This window comes from Falco rusticolus, chromosome 2, assembly GCF_015220075.1.
Source record: "Falco rusticolus isolate bFalRus1 chromosome 2, bFalRus1.pri, whole genome shotgun sequence".
Classification (NCBI taxonomy): domain Eukaryota; kingdom Metazoa; phylum Chordata; class Aves; order Falconiformes; family Falconidae; genus Falco; species Falco rusticolus.
The window spans coordinates 4,059,016-4,072,378 of record NC_051188.1 but is presented as its reverse complement, the minus strand read 5'-3'; the positions used below and the strand labels follow the sequence as shown (position 1 = coordinate 4,072,378).

General features: G+C 45.8%; 1 protein-coding gene across 3 annotated transcripts in view; it reads left to right on the top strand.

Annotated features, from left to right (window-relative positions):
• GDPD4 (glycerophosphodiester phosphodiesterase domain containing 4) overlaps nt 1-13,363 on the top strand; it is a 37,748-nt gene that overhangs the window by 23,220 nt on the left and 1,165 nt on the right. For all 3 annotated transcript variants that reach the window (XM_037376434.1, XM_037376433.1, XM_037376435.1), the window contains 10 exons: nt 480-578; nt 2,599-2,692; nt 4,603-4,748; nt 5,098-5,180; nt 6,043-6,193; nt 6,758-6,982; nt 7,792-7,949; nt 9,562-9,709; nt 10,819-10,901; nt 12,496-12,578. In XM_037376434.1, coding sequence (XP_037232331.1) covers nt 480-578; nt 2,599-2,692; nt 4,603-4,748; nt 5,098-5,180; nt 6,043-6,193; nt 6,758-6,982; nt 7,792-7,949; nt 9,562-9,709; nt 10,819-10,901; nt 12,496-12,578 — 1,270 coding nt within the window. The remainder of the gene's footprint in view (nt 1-479; nt 579-2,598; nt 2,693-4,602; nt 4,749-5,097; nt 5,181-6,042; nt 6,194-6,757; nt 6,983-7,791; nt 7,950-9,561; nt 9,710-10,818; nt 10,902-12,495; nt 12,579-13,363) is intronic.

Sequence of the window (13,363 nt, the reverse complement as noted above, 5' to 3'; positions counted from 1 at the left end):
GAGTGTTTGCTGAAGCCTGTTGCAAAGCAGCTCATAACATAAGGAAGCTGTGTTGCTGTCCCTTTTGTGTGGAATTCATCACTTCTGAATTTAGCCACCTGCAGGTTAGAGATCTAACGTAAACTGATTGTCTGTGCTCCAGCTACATCAACACAGAGAGAGAGGTGTCTTCCCTCATAAAGCGAGTGGGAATGGATCACCTCTGGAAATTCCTCTCTTTCTCCAATGATTCTAGAGGGAGCGCTGAAGGCTGATTAGTTGGGTACCCAACTCTTAAGATCAGTCTTGCTATACAGAAAAGCCAGTCGATAGCACTCTTGGCCGGGTTTGAGTCCCTTTGGATCTCTCTGTCTCTGAACTGACAATCTCATGCATCCTAAACTTACCGAGTCCAAGCTGCTTACATAAACCTGTGAGTCAAATGGATGGCACAGCCTGTGCAGGGATGCTGATGCTGATTTATGTCTTTGTCTCCCCAGATTGGGACTTTTCTTGTCCTGGGCTTCTCTATCACAGCCCTCTTTATATTATCAGTACTCTGGGGAGATCAATGGAAAACTGTGCGCCTGTCGTTCCAGGTAAGAGGGGCTGGGAGGTCTGTTTGAAAGAACAACTTGTTCATAGAAGTATTTTGTGGTAATCGGTAGAAAATATTCCATATGGTGGGTGTTTTTCACATGGGTTTTCCTGGCAGGGTACATGGTTTTGGGTAAAGTTTTATTATGACTTAACATGTCCTGTTGGGAGAAAGGAAACCCAGACTTGAGGCTGAATTTCAAGCTCTCTGATCTACAACATGTCTCAGTTTGGGAAGTCACATCCTTTTCTTTTTTTTTTTTTTTTTCTTTTTGGCAAAAAGTAGGTCTGCTGTTAATTTGCAGGTGCCCAGGGCAGGTAAATCAGACCTGTTTGACGGGTAGGATTGCTGGAGCAAGAACTTTCTCCATAATCAGATCCTGCCAGTCCAGCAGCTTTAGCATTAGCACAACTTAAGTCTTCTGTGACTCAGGAGAGTCCTCTTCTGAGGGCAGGACAGCACTGAGTTTTTGGGGAGCAGGTGGGGAACGCTGGATTCAGGTGGGACAACAATGCAAGAGGTCAGAGTGCATAGTCTGTTGCTCTCCTCAACTCTCACCAGATCTGAAGATGGAGGCAAGGGCTGCCCAGTGCTGTTTAGTGTCTGAGCATTCATGTCCCCACATGTATTGGGAAGGAAGAAGGATGTAGCCTTTGAGTACACAGCTGCCTTGCAGATGTCATTTGGGCCTATCACCTCTCCCCGCTGTGGCCTGCTGCTTGTGAGTGTTGGGAGAGCAATCAGAGATGTGGTGTTTGTGGGGTGTGGTTAATTGCATGTTCCTGCTCTACAGAGGCTGGTAACTGTTGGGCTATGCGCTGGCAAAGGTAATGAGAACCCATCAGCTTCTCCTTCCCCTTACAGACTCCAGAGGAGGTGGATGAGGAGGAGACACAAGGGTCTTTGGGTTCCCCACAGCCACAGGTGGTGTTTATTTCAGGTGTTCAAGCCCTTTGGGATGTTTTGCATGGCCTCCTGCTGCTGTTCCCAAAGGACATGAATCTCTTGTAGATCCTGTGTCATGTCCATTAGCCCGGCAAAGCTGTCTCAGATATCCTGGACATCTCAGTTGGCACCTCTGTTTACACAACTGAATCCTGCTTCTGATCGAAGGATGTTGGTATCAGGTGTCCAGGGCAGACAGTATCACACGCAATAACATCTCTCAATGACTGCTGCTTTCTGTAACCTTTCCAGCTTAGAGGATCAGCATGGATTAAGCAATAGGAAAGGCTTGCATCTGGATAGCTTTTTTTCCTAGCACATACCCTGCTAACTCTTGGTTCTGGCTGGAGCAGAAATCTGACGAGCATGAGAAAATGGACTGGTTTCTTTGGCAGATTTGCCTAGTTTTATGAAAAGTGTGTCATACCAACATCCATTCAGCATCTCCACAAGTGACAAACTATTTCTGCTTGGTTTCCAGCTCTGCTCATGCATTCCTGTTAAGCACAGAAGCGATTCTTAGCTTCTGATATCCTTGTTTAATTTTTAAGGCGAAAAAATGAAGTCCAGTTACTGTATCTGTGCAGCAATAGGTATTATCTAATATATCTGCTTCTCCTATACCACAGTATATGTTCCATACAGGTGTAAATATCACATTTTATCACTCAGCTTTGTTGACACCAAGTTAGTGATTTAGCTGCAGTGTGACATGGAGATGACTATTACCTAGATGGGATTGGATTGGGTTAGACTGGATTAAACTGGCCACTCCCCAGAAGATGCTCCCAGATTATGGCACAGAGTAATGGCAGTCGTGCCCTCATGGACGTGGACAGCTGTGTAGGGCAGTAAGGAGCACTCCTCAGCCTGGGTAGGTGGCCTGGCTGGGGGACATATCTCTCCCCCAACTCCAGAGTTGTTTGGTGGATCCAACACAGGTGTGGGAGAGAGGTCAAACTGCTGGTATCTGCAGCCAGAGCCCATCCAGGTGGAAGCTGCAGCTGTGCTGAGGCTTGATTCCATCTGTCTCCACACATCATCCTTTGACTAAAATTCTTTTCTCTCCTTGCCAGATCACAGCTCCCTATCTCCACATAGGGGCAATAACTATCATGGTCCTCCTGTCCTGGCCGGTGGCTCTTCATGCCATCAGAGCAGATAAGAAAGGTACAGTAGCTCTGCTTCCTGCTCCCTATACGACAAAAGGCGTGTATCAGTGTGGGAAAAGAGGCATGCAGGAGCCCTTTCTTCCACACCCGCACTCCAGTTGGAGGAAACTTTTAATGTCTGTGTATCCAGGGGAAGTAAGTGGGACTGTGGCTTGGACTGTGCACTGTCCTGTGGCTGTGCAGGTGTGTTGCTGGCTTGCTTGCTCCCTTGCACAGTTTTGCCTTATATCAGGGCAGTGACCAGCCTTGAGACAGAGGAGATCAGCAGAAGCACCCATGTTCTGAGTCATGCGTGGAAATTTGTTCAGCCCTCTGTGGGAGAAAGCAGCCAGTGGCAGCTCTCCTGGCTGATGTTTGTTTGTTATACTCAGCTTTTCTGTCTCAGAAGGGATCTCCAGTCCAGTCAATCCACTTCAGGCTGGTGCATCTCAGGAGAAGCCAGCTGAGATAGGGGAAAGAGCTTTTTGATCACTTCCCAGTGTTATCTCATGGGAAGTTTCCATCCATCTCTGAGAAGTATGACCAAGTAGTGTAAGGACAAGGCCAGGTGCTAGGAACAGCCGCAGAAGAGCCTGGCTCTGGGGCTGGCTGTTTTTCCCTGATCTAGTCTCTCCATATAGTCAAGATTATCTACTGATTGTTAAATACATAAGGTACGAAATGTTAAGAAGAAAAAAGAAAAGAAAAAAGAGGAAAAAAAAAAGGGGGGGATTTGTAGAGGAATGAAGGCAGGTTAATTAACATTGATAATATACAGCTGTGGGCTGGCTTCGCTGATGTGGATAAGGTGCAGCTGTGGCTGGCTCCTGTTAAGTAGTTAAATATCACTGAGGATAGTGGAAGAGGGGGTTGCATGGAGGAGCAGCAGTGTGGTTTGAAAGGTGAAACAGCACGGACAATAGAATCTGACTGATGGTAAAAGCTTTGTTGTAGCCTACTAGTTCGTTTGTGATCAAGCGATCTACATGACACCTGTCTGCAGATCTTGATTGGTAATAAAAATCACAGACAGAATGGGCTGGTGAAAGCATTTTTTTTCTTGCCCAAGGTTCTTCTTATTGAACTGCAACTGAGGAGGTTGGGAGGGAATAGGCTGGGACTCTAGATGTTACCGTCCACCATGCCTGATGGACCCTCTGATCAATAAGTCAGCTTGGTGTAAGCCCAGGTTACTTCAGAGCCACTGGGACAATGTGCAGAGGGGTGGTGGTCCTATTCAGGAAAGAGATGTTGGTACATAGGTGCTTGTTTCTCAGAGGAACTGTTTTGTTCCCCGAAGCGAAGGCTTACTGGGGCTCTTGGGCAGTGTGTCAACAGACTCTAGAGAAGACCATAGGTAATCAGTTGGCAAGTTTCTGAGATGCAATGCCCGTGCAGTCAGTCTGTAGGGTTCTGTAGGTCACACGTGGAAGGTTGCTGACAACAATCTGAATGAACCAGGGAAATATTCACCTTAAAGGGATGTAACATAGTTGAAGAAGGTTCCTCCTCTTCACTGTGAATGAAACTTCAAAATGTTACTTGTTTCTACATGAGTAAGAAAAAAATTAGCATCCTTCTGTTGAGGATTGCTTTTCTACAGGTGGGGGATATTTCATTGCACCACTTCTAAAGAAAAAGAAATTAAGGCCATGTCTTGCTATAAGAGATAGTGAGATGTCATTAAAGCACAAAACCTGCAGTTCTGACTTAGTCTATGTCCTTGCTTTGACCAGCTTGTTTTCCTGGGTTGCATTGTTTGGAGAGAAAGTGAAAATTAGGGGAAGAAAGGATGGAAAAAGGGGATGGGACAAAGCCCAACAGCTACTTCGCTGGAGGGCTGTATTAAAAGTCAAGCCGCAAGGCAAACCCTTGTTTGTACATTACTTCATGGATTAACTCTAGCCTTCCTCCTTCAAATTCTTTCAGTTGTTCAGGTGATAATTGTTGGTCCATACCTGGCTATGCTTCTCTTTCTTTTCTTGATACCTCTGGGGATGTACTCTCCTTGCATCAGAGAGATGGGGACACTTGGACCAAAGCCAGCCCTCATTGGACACCGTGGAGCACCAATGGTAGGTCTGGAGAAGTTATTTTACATCATGTCTTCAACCTGTGTCTCGCTACCTTCATCATCATCTGTGTTTTTCCATGAAATCTGTGAAGGGTAGAAGGGGAGACATTTCTGTTTGGAACTGCATGCCAAAGGCATCACTGCATGGATTTGCTAGCCAGGATAACACTGTTCCTGAGGGACAGGATGGATTTGGTGGCTAAAGTAGAAGAAAACAAACAGCAGACTTTAAGAAGATAGTGATGTTCCCTTAATAAAAGACAGAGGCTTTATAAAGAGACAGAAAGTACTTACAGAGTCCCCCAGAGTGTGTTTGAAAATTACCTGCTCATGCATCCTTTTTTTTCCAGTTGGCACCAGAAAACACTGAGATGTCCTTTCAGAAGACAATTGAACATGGTGGGGATGGTCTTGAAACAGACGTCACCATTAGGTAAGGGGAAAACATCGCATCTCACAGAATATATACTGCTTCTTCCAACAGCTGCCTTTGGAGACACGCAACTCCAGGCAATTAGTTTTTACTGATGGCTTGGACAGGGTCCCACAGGTGACACGTGATGATGGGGGCTGTAGGGCATGGTTGTTCTCAGGCAAGTCAGTAAGTTATTGATTTAACAATCATTATTTCTACAGGGTATTTCAAATGCTTTGCAGTCTATAAAGACAAGTTCCTACCCTAGCCTGACCTCTAGGCCACAGTGAGGGCTGTAGGTTGGCCTGCAAACCAACAGAAAATTGTGTTCAGACTTCCGACAGCATTGTCCTAATTATTACATCTTTAATTGCCTTTGTTTGGGGCATCCGTTGCCATGAATTGCTAACAGGATGCTCTGCAGGATGAGTGGTTTCTGGGTGCTGAGTGAGAAAAATACAAATGCTTAGATCGTCTACCAATGTAGACCTTCCCATAACGGAAAATTTTGCCTTTCCATCCATTTAGCCTTCAGTCCTCTGAAACCCATAGAAACACTTTGGTGTCAGCAAAAAGATTTCAACCATAAGCTACTATCCATTTTTGGGGCAGTGGCTGGCAGGCATAAATGCGACCATCTCTATGTTGCCCCTGGGGAAACTGAGGCACAGATAGGCATGACTTCTCCAAGGTCACCCAACAGTATTTAATCTGGAAATAACCTTGTGTCTTCAGCCTCAGTCTTCCTCCCTGTCCCAGCATCTCCACTGAGGGAGGCTGTACTGCTGCATTCACACATTGTCTTCTGACCTGGTGTGAGTCTGCTCATGCCATGAATGAACTTGCACCTCAGGTGACCCGAACTCTTGCTCTCCAACAGCTATGATGGAGTTCCTTTCCTCATGCATGACAGCACCTTGAGGAGGACAACTAACATCAAGGAGGTCTACCCCAATGACACTGCTCAAAATGCCGCGCTGTTCTCCTGGGATACCCTGGAGGAGTTAAATGCTGGAACGTGGTTTCTTAAGGTAAGCACCAGGAAGGACTGTCATCAACTGAATGTAGAAAAGACATCAGCTGGCTACTACTTAATAGCAGGAATATTAGGAGAGGAACTACTGTTCATTAGGAGTTGAGCCAAACTCAGAGAATTCAATAGAAAACCTTCAGTTTGGGTCTCCTTGCTTTGTCCTGTTGGCCTTTAGGTTTAGGAGACCTATAGCGGTTGGCTGGTGGCTGTTCTTGTGGCTTCTTATCGTGGCAGCAGCAGAACATGTGGGCTGGGGGAAGAAGACAAGACCTACTTGTGCATGGTGCTGTGTATAATAGTCATAGTTAACATGGTGGGACAGAGAAGCACAGCAGAGCTAGCTGTGAACTGTGCAGTTGAGGTCCCAGAAGCAATGTCATCACAGCCTGGCTTAATTTCCCCTGTTTCTCAGGTAGAAGAGCTAAGCAAAATACAATATCCTCACCTGACAAAGGCTGATGTCAAACTTTTTCCCTCTTAGAGGTACAATTTTTTTGCATGCAGCTGACTCCCAGAGGGGACTGCCTGATTGATTTCCTTTTCTGTATTTGTTTATTTCCAGGACAAACCATTTTCATGCATGAGCTCACTGTCAAGGGCAGATCAAAACCAGGCAATGAATCAGTCAATTTACAAGCTAAGTAATTTCTTGCACCTCGCAGACAGTCAGAATAAACTTGTGATATTTGATCTCTACCGTCCTCCAGAGAAACATCCTTACAGGAATTCATGGATCAACAGAACCCTGGAAGTCATCCTCAATGAGTCGGGGATTAGACCCCATCTGGTAGGGTGGCCTCACTCCTCCACATCTCTTTTTCTTGCTCTCTGAATTGGGACTTTGGGGTCATACGCTGCATGATTTCCCCTGCAAAAGGTCCATCGCTTTGCATTTCATTTGTTTTAAGAGGCATCGTTTAGAGGATATCCCTACTATTGGTTCCTCAGCAGGTACAAAATAGCGTAGCCCTACAGCAGCACAGGGAAATAAGCCAGTGTATATACCAACTGATGCCATTGTCCCCAAACAGCATCCTTTCATTGTAATAAATGGAAGCCTACTCCCTGTCACCCATGCTCATTTTATATATTGCATAGAAACTCCTGGCTTAAATTAAAACACAGCGATCTGGGAGCCTTCATTGCCTTCCTCCTTCCCCTGGCAATGGATTAATGCTAAACTCTTGAGGATCAGGTTATGCACCCATCAATATCTGGGCAGTTACTCTGGTCTGTGCTGAAGATCTCTTTTCCCATGCTGGGAGAGTGGGAGAACAGAATATTTTCTGTTGACTTTCCCATAAACCAAAGCTGTCTTTTCATTCATGTCAAACATTGCATCTTTTGTTGGGCTGTGTGAAATATAGTCGCTGATTTCAAGTTGATAAGCTAGGAGCCGTGAATACTTATTTCTTGATGAAAGTGACTTGCAAGTTTTAACCCTGCATCCAAATGTTCTTTGATCATGGAGAGAAACATGTCATTTGACAGGCTGGGTTAATCCCCTCAAGATATTATCTTTACAGGGTTTGTGTGAAGGGCAGGGCGTATTAGTACGTCTGTTGTGAATTCACTGGGTGGTCTTGTTGCCCACAGGTCCTATGGCTGCAGAATGACATGAGGTCCTTTGTTCAATCTGTCGCTCCTGGCTTTCAGCAGACAGTGGGCAGTAAGGCCCCGGTTGAAGACCTATTGATGGACAATATTGTCAAACTCAATCTGGCCTACACAGAAATGTCCAGTGAAGATATCCGGTAGGTTGCAGTTTCAGCCCCAAATACCGTCAGTAGACTGCATCTGGGCTGTGTTTGCCTCATGCATGTGGCAATGTCTCCCTCCAGTGACTAGCTCCAGGATCTATAGCATTTTGAAAAGAGCTTCTTTAGATCAAGTGACCATCCCTGTTGTGTTTTGGGAGTGAAGGACTGTAGCTCACTCCTACTGTTGACATTGTGTGTGATCAAGAGGTGGCATATGTAATTACACCCCCCCTGCGCCCAAGTCCCTATTTACTTGACCAGGATCTGAGGATCTCCTGGGTAGAATAACACAACTGTCTCCTGATTTCATGTCCTTTCATTCATGCCACCTTCAGTCCATCAACTCTGAATCACGGAGAATGGACAACTGTTTAACCTCCCATAGCTCTTCCACCACGTCAGTGTGCGTGCATAATGCTGCAGTGAGAGACCATCACCCTCTTGTAGCTGGTGTTTTGGAGACTTCATTTCTTGTGTCTGTTACTACCAGTACTCTGTTGCTTCTGACACACTGACAATATCATCTCTTCAATGGAAAGCTCCACGTTCTTTCATGAATTTCCAAAATGGCTGTCTTATATGAAGAGAAGAAAAAAAAAAGAAAAAAAAAAAAAAAAAAAAGAAAAAACAATCTGCTCAGCTCTCCTTTTTAAAACAGTTTTATTTCCACAGTGCACAAAAATATTTAAATCCAATTTTAAAAAAAAGAAGAAAAGAAAATGTTTAATCATTTGGATAAGAGTAGTGTTAGTGTTTTCTCAATGACAATTTTCACAGGATGTAAAATACTAGGTAGATCCATTTGGGTAAACCCTGGATAGATCCTAGGTAGATTTACAAATGGTGATAGTAATGATATATATTGCTTTATCGTTATACAGAGTATGATCTTACTTCATATTGTTCCAATAGCCTGTAAGAACTTGAAAAATGATGAGTTGATGCAGCAAGCATGACAAACATTAGTAGCCAGCTTCGAGGTGGTTTCCAACACCCAACTAAGAGATTACAGAATCACAGAATTGTTTAGGTTGGAAAAGACCTTTCAGATCATCAAGTCCAACCCTTAACCCAGCACTGCCAAGTCCACCACTAAAACATATCCCTAAGCACCAAGTCTACACGTTTTTTCAATTATCTCCAGCGATGGTGACTCTACTGCTTCCCTGGGCAGCCTGTTCCAATGCTTGACCCACTTTTTGGGGAAGAAATGTTTCCCAATCTCCAATCTAAACCTCCCCTGGAGCAACTTGAGGCCATTTCCTCTTGTCCTGTTGCTTGTTACTTGGGAGGAGAGACTGACCCACTACTGACCTCGCTACAACCTCCTTTACAAACACATCATTACACTGATTCATATGGCAGAAGGGTAAGAAAATGTTGACCTTTTGGACATTTTATCTGCATTTACTTCTAGCAGATCAGCTATTCTGTATTGGCCAGTTGTGAATGGTTAAGTATAGGCTGGTTGGCTTTCCTTTCTCCTCTTACCTAGGTCCTAAAGCAAGCCTTTCCTACAGAACATTGCTGTCTCTCCTTGATTCAGCCCAAAGGAAGTACTAGCCTCCTTGCTTAATGAAGGCTATTGCCTTTTGGTCTTTTAAAGGAAATATGCTGAGGCAAACATCACCACCAACCTCTATGTGGTCAACGAGCCATGGCTTTTCTCCCTGGCGTGGTGTTCTGGGGCACACTCTGTGACCACCAATGCTGTCCACATGCTGAAGAATCTCAGCCAGCCACTCTTCCTCATGGTAAGTGAAAATCGTTCCTGTCCCAGGGGTAGGAAGTAGAGTTGGGATGTTCATGGTTACTTTTGGAGACCATGGGTCGGTTCATGGATAAAGGACACTTTGCATGAAAAGGACTTGAGTTGAAACCTGGCTTCTCTGGAACCTCTGGGCCACTACAGATAGCACCAAAACCTTCTTTTTTCTCCTGGCTCAGGTAGAAGCAACCTACTTGTTAGGATTTGCAACCTAGGCCTTGAGATGACTGAAAAAAAAGTCATATTGAGACTTGTGAAGGGAGAAAGGAACGGCCTTTGAGGGCACAAGCTGATGCATGAGGATTTCCACTTCTAAAATTTTTAAGCATCTTATTGATGTCAGAAGGTCCTCATTTCCCAGGGCTTCCCACTGCCCTTCTCAAACTTGGTCTTGTTCCACAAGCCTGAGGGAAACAACCATAGAAATAACCCTTCTTTGCTGGGAGGAATTTTTTCACATAATTTGTGTATTCCCTGTTCTGCCTTGGACAACCTACAGGTCTAAGAAGCACCTGAGGCACTGGTCCCACCAGAGTTCCTGCAAGCCTAAAGGGGTTACTATGTAGAATCACTGGCTTCAGATGCTTGAAGCAGGTTTTATGATGCTCCCATTCAGACAACTGCAGTGTTTCAGTCCATTTTGAGGATGAGTGGAGACTATGCCATCTAAGGGTGAATCTTCAGATGCTCTTAGACTTAAAGTAGGAGCCATCCCAGACCCTCTGTGGTGTTCACTAAAGGACAGTTTTGCCAGAGAAAATGAGATGCCACCAGTTAATATTAATGATGGAGGGAATGAGAGACCTACAGGGCCTGACTGTACAAACAAGAGGTCCCTGTTATATTCACCATGAAGTGGTACAGTCTTCTTGATCACACAACAGACCTGTTTTTATGAAGGATGATGATTTGACACCAGCAGCTACTGGTGAGTGGCCACTTTGAAATGCCACCAAATGCTTTAAACACCTGAGGGATGTTACAGCACATGCAAACCAGGCAGCTGAATGGCTATATTTGAGCAGCAAGAAAGAGCAACTCTTTTGCATATCTTGGGGTCCTTGGTGGTGGACACATCCTCTTGTTCTCTTCCAGACTCCGCAGCAGTACAACATCATGTGGATCCTGACAGATCTGACCTCTGTGCTCCTCATCTCACTTATCTTTGCTCTGCACTGGTAACTACCAAGTTGTTAATGGCCATCCTAACCTCATGTTTTATGCCAGGTGAAGGGAAGGAGGGATGCTTTCAGGTGGTGTAAAGGATTAAAACTGCTCTTGAGAACATTGTTTTGCTTCGGGAACCGGAGGAAAACCCTCAAAGTCTCCAAAAACATCTCTGCTTCTCCTGCTTGCTCTCATTTTCTCTTTCCATTTTGGCAGCTCAGGCATCACCTGCCCTCAGAAATTCAGTGGAGACCTGCTGGATTTACAGTAGCAACATAAGCCAGTTATCAAAGCTGGGCTAAGAAAGGAACTGATTTTTTTAATTATTACTATTTAGACACTGTTGCATTGGACTGACGTAAAGGGAAAGCTCTCAATGTTAATATTTGAACAACTTGTGTCTCTGTCTGTATACACCAGAGCACCTGAGGAAATCCATCCTCCCAGATGAAAATGTTCGAGTGTGTCGCAGATGCCATATTTTGTTTCCTTTCATGCTGTCACAGACATTGCCACTGTTTAATAAGTGGGAAATGTGGGAAATTCATGGGACAGGCTCACTCCAGCAGGTCAGGTGGCTGCTGGATGCTCTGCTCTGTCAGGGTGGAAAGAGGAACTTGCCTCTGCTCTTATCTCAGTGGTTCTCAAGGAAAGCAGGAGGTGCTGGGCTCAGCTCTTCAGCTGGCCAGATGTGGATGGGTGGAAGGACCAGCCCAGCCAGCCCAGGGGTGTCTTCTGCAGCGGTGCTGCAAGTGACAGCAAGGGGAAAGTTTGGGAAGCTGCTGGGTGAGCAATCTGCATTGCTTGTAACCATGACTTGTGCTTGTAACCATGACTTGCTTTGGCATAGGAAAGGGTGGCAGCTCTAACTTTGCTCTGGGATTGTGGAGAAATGAATTAGTGGCAGTATAGCCAGGTGACGAACTAGCAGATGTGCAAGCATGTTTGCTGAGTATCCAGGCTTTTCTCTTCCCAAGGCAAAGCGGCTCCTTCCCTTCCTTCCCCTCTCACCCTGCCCTGCTCTCCTCGGGTCCTGCTTTGGCGGCTTTCGCTTTGCTTTCAAGGCTGCAGATTGCAGGATGATTTGCAATCACCCCCGCAATACATCACAACCACCATCAGACCTTCCCATGCCTGTGTGCTCCAGGCTTGTGTTCGTGTTGCGTGCGCATTTCCCAGGACCCTTCAGATACTCCTGATCCAGCCAAATAACCCCCTCTTCTGCCGAGAGTGATGGGCCAGCAGCGGTGCCCGAGTGCCCTGTGTGGTCTTGTTTGAATGCACCAAAATCACAATTTTAAAATCCTTGGCTGCTTAGGAACCAGCAGCTGCAAACATTTCTGAGGCTTTTGAACTCTTAAATATTTCTTAGAAAGCAGGGCTTAGAGATGATGTTTGCTTTCAAAGTGCTGTTGCACACGAGGCGTAGATGCTTAGAGATCAGCCATGCACTGGATTCCCTTCTCGGTAAGGACCTGAGCAAATTCCAAAATAAAATGCCATTCCTGCCCTGAAAAAGTAGAAAAAAAGGTGTCCAGGGCACTAGGGATCTGAGAGGGGAACCACAGCAAGCAGTGACCTGACCCAGTGCTTTGCCGCTTGCAGGTGGCGAGAGCGGAGTTTCTCCTGCTGTGCTCCTGATGGTGGCCCGATGCTGGAAAGCGGCACCTACAACAAGTTCAGGACAGGTGAGCAGGGCAAGGAGAGCCGGGAGCTGCATCCTGCTCAGAGCTGTGTCCTCAGAGACACTGGGCTCCTGATGGATGGGTTGGTGACGGGTACCCATGCTGTGGTGAAAGCTGGCTGTGTCTTGGGTTGTCTCAATGTCAGGTGAAAATGACAGTGATTTTTTTCCCCTCTGTTCACCACTGGTGAGGCCAGGTCTAGGCATTGGGTCCAGTTCAGGCTCCCCAGTATCAGCAGGTACAAAATGGGAGCGAGCTCAGTGGGACCACTAAGCTGGAGGACATGGCATTTGAGATCTGGGTTTGCACAGTGGAAGCGAATGTCAAGGGGCATCATCACTGTCTGCAACGATCTAATGGCAGGGTGTAAGGAAGATGGAGCCAGATGTTTCTTGGATGTGCAATGACAACAATATAAGCTGCAACCTTGGAAATTTTTACTAGATGTAAAGAGAAAAAATGAGGATGGTCAGATACTGGAATACGGGCCCAGACAGGTGGGGAATATCCACCCTCAAAGATGTTCAAAGCCCTAAACAGACCAATCTAATTGGCCCTGCTTCAAGCAGAGGTTGGGGCAGAGACTTCCAGATGTCCCCTCCCATATGCGTTACTCTGTGATGCTGTGAAAAGGGAGCCCAGAGGCTCTGAGCACTTGGGTCTGCAAGGCAGGATGGGATGGGCTGAGGACCCTCCCATGCACCAGGTTTCTGCACCCATGGAGCTATCATCCAGATAAATTGACTCAACCTGGTCTGCACACATTTTCAGCCAGGTTCTGTTTGCTC